The sequence below is a fragment of the Gossypium arboreum genome, chromosome 11 (assembly GCF_025698485.1).
Source record: "Gossypium arboreum isolate Shixiya-1 chromosome 11, ASM2569848v2, whole genome shotgun sequence".
Lineage (NCBI taxonomy): Eukaryota > Viridiplantae > Streptophyta > Magnoliopsida > Malvales > Malvaceae > Gossypium > Gossypium arboreum.
The window spans coordinates 136,628,428-136,631,215 of NC_069080.1; the positions used below are offsets into that span (position 1 = coordinate 136,628,428).

The 2,788-nt window shown below is 31.0% G+C and overlaps 1 protein-coding gene across 1 annotated transcript; it reads right to left on the bottom strand.

Annotated features, from left to right (window-relative positions):
* Nucleotides 1–982: 982 nt before the first annotated feature.
* LOC108473048 (RING-H2 finger protein ATL70-like) lies at nt 983–1,761 on the bottom strand. The gene is made up of 2 exons (XM_017774612.2): nt 1,407–1,761; nt 983–1,304 (listed from the first exon to the last, which is right to left on the bottom strand). The coding sequence occupies exons 1-2, from the start codon at nt 1,686–1,688 to the stop codon at nt 1,176–1,178; spliced, it is 411 nt and encodes a 136-aa protein (XP_017630101.1). The 5' UTR covers nt 1,689–1,761; the 3' UTR covers nt 983–1,175.
* Between the last annotated feature and the right edge of the window lie 1,027 nt (nt 1,762–2,788).

Genomic DNA, 2,788 nt, shown 5'->3' on the forward strand with positions numbered 1-2,788 from the left:
TTTTTTTTTTCTTTTTTGTGTATTTGAATATATCTTAATTTCATATTACCCACAAATTTTATTTTAGAGTAATTTGTGAAAATGAGAAGTTTCATAAATTTTCTTCAATTGTATTCTTGTGGGGTAGGAAGAAAATCAAGTTGGATCTAACTGATAATCTAATCAAATACTACAGCCCAACTCATATGCCCATTTGTATATGATTCTCATATGTACCATTAAAAAAGGTTGTCCCCAAGCCTTTTCTGTTTTTTGTTTTTCCTCGTCTAAGATCCTTTCATACTCTGAAGTCACATTAAGTTTCAATTAAATTTGGAGTCAAATCAGGTCATATTCTTAAATAAGAAATAAAATTCTTTCAATACTATTTTCTCTATTCATAATACTTGAACTTGAAACTTTATTTAAGGAGCATAAGCCTTTACTACTCAACCCAACAATAATACTTGAACTTGAAACTTTATTTAAGGAGCATAAGCTCTTTACTACTCAACCCAACAAAAATTAGAGATTTTTTCTTGCAATTTGTTCAAATATATATATGGTTTCTAAAATATCTAAACTTATGGAGAAACTAGAAAGTTTCTAAATGGTTTCAGTTTCTGCTAATTGAATAGTTCCATTGCTATGAAACTCATAAACTTATTAACAATTCAATTTAAAGTAATCTAAGTAGCACAATGACTTTTCAATTGGGCTGGTTGGGTTGATTTGAATTTGGACTGGATTTAGTCAATTTAGATTTTAAAATTTTGGGTTATTTTGATTATTTAATTTTGAGTTCGGATCATTTAAAGTTATATTAATTTTCGGTTTGAATTATTCAAATTTGAGGATCAAGTTTTCATTTTGAACCATTACAGAATTTAACCACTTTGAGTTCATGTTAATCCAAGCTCAGATTAGATAAATTTTGAAATTTTATGATTAAATCAAATTGGAACGGATTTAGATTTAAATTTATCAAATTAAATTTATTAAATTCGAGTCAAAATAGACAGATTTATTTCTCATAAAAACGTTTGCTCTGTGTGTGTGACAATCCAAAATTCAGATGTGTAAGAGAACCGGAAATAACTTTTTTACCATCCTCATGTTAACAGCAATTTTACACTTCATGAATGGCAATGAGAATTGAGGGGAAAAAAGTTAACAAAATAACACTATTCTTCATGTCAATCACCGGGCCTGCTCGGCAATGGAGCAACGTGATCATCGGCAGGTGGCATCGACAACGGTGTTGGGATTGGAGACGTCCGACAAACGGGACACGTCGATTGCAACCGCAACCAATGGTCGACACACTCAAGATGAAATAAATGTCCACAATTAGGCAACATCCTAAGACTATCACTGCCCTTATAATCATTCAAGCATATAGAACAACACGTATCTGTAGAACCTACCTTCAATAGCTTAGCCTCGGAGTACATCAATTTCGGGTAGCTTTTAATTGTTTCCTCATCAAGACCACCACCGTCATCAACGAAAAAGCTCTCGGGATCGATCATGTCGCTACTAAACGGCGGGGCTTGCGGTGATTGGAGAGCCTTGCCACAAACGTAGGAAGCCAATGCGATGACGATCATAATCAAGAGGATTATGGCGGAAACTCCAATCGCATACCCGAATCTGGTCACCTCTTTGGAGTCAACGAATCCCGAGTCGGAATCCAATGAAGCGCTCATTTTTCATGGAATAGTGAAAGGAGAAAAAGGGAGGGGATTAATGGGGGATCAAAAGAGTGGTTTGGTGAGCCATGGAAGTGGTTTCATGTTGTAAGGAAGCTAAAAGAAAACATTGAGAATAGAAGGGTAAAATCGACAATTCATTAGAATTAATTTATGTTTTGGATTATGGTTTATTAATTTGTCTGAAAGTTTTTGTAAGTCAAAGGTTCTGGTTTTCATTTTAAATTACATACATCAATTCATATATTTTTATATTTTACCGCTTATATGCAAGATTCGTGATTGTTCCTTTCACGAAATCTGTCTTATCAGTATACCCAATACTGATTGATTAATATTTAATTTTTAATAATATATAATTGTATGATCCATTGATAATATATAAAATATATATTATCAGTATATTAAATGTAAACCCTCAATTTTATATGTTATTATTGAAAATATATATTATTTTTTAATGCTAAGATTGTTTAATAGAAGATTTTGGATAAGGAAACTAAAATTTAATCGAAAAGTGGTTAGCAGTTAGTTTTCAACTACCGTTCATATTCTATAAATTTATTTAATTATGGAAATGATATTATCCAATTGATGAAATCGCATCTAATTATTTGTTCTTGAATTGATGAATTTTGAATATCATAAACACAAATAATATGAGTTAAGTTGCAAAGCTAAAATTGATAGGTTGATCAAAATTATGTTTTCAAGTGATTCAAAAATTTCAATCTTGGCTGCAGGAAACTCGACAATTCTTCTTCATATAATTTCTTTACCAAAGTCGAATATGATTCTAAGTTAGTATAAAAGTAAATTTACATTTTTACTCTCTAAAATATATTCTTTAATTTTGGTCCTTCAAGAAAATTTTATGGTTACGCCCTCGTGACAAGCTATATTGGATTTTGATACTCATGATAACTTTTTAGTTTGGACAAACTAATCTTTTTCAATCCGTAATGATCTAGCTAGGGTCTCGATTAATTAACCATAGTTAAGATCAAGTGAGATATGTCTCCAATATCACTTGAACTGGTGAATTCTCTTTAGATTGCTCATTTTTCTTGTTCAACAATAAGAATACATGATTTAAT

Coding starts and splice junctions, on each gene's coding strand:
- LOC108473048 (XM_017774612.2), bottom strand. CDS start 1,688: ATGAGCGCTTCATTGGATTCCGACTCGGGATTCGTTGACTCCAAAGAG. Junction 1,305..1,406: donor CCGAGGCTAAGCTATTGAAG/GTAGGTTCTACA, acceptor TTTCATCTTGAG/TGTGTCGACCATTGGTTGCG.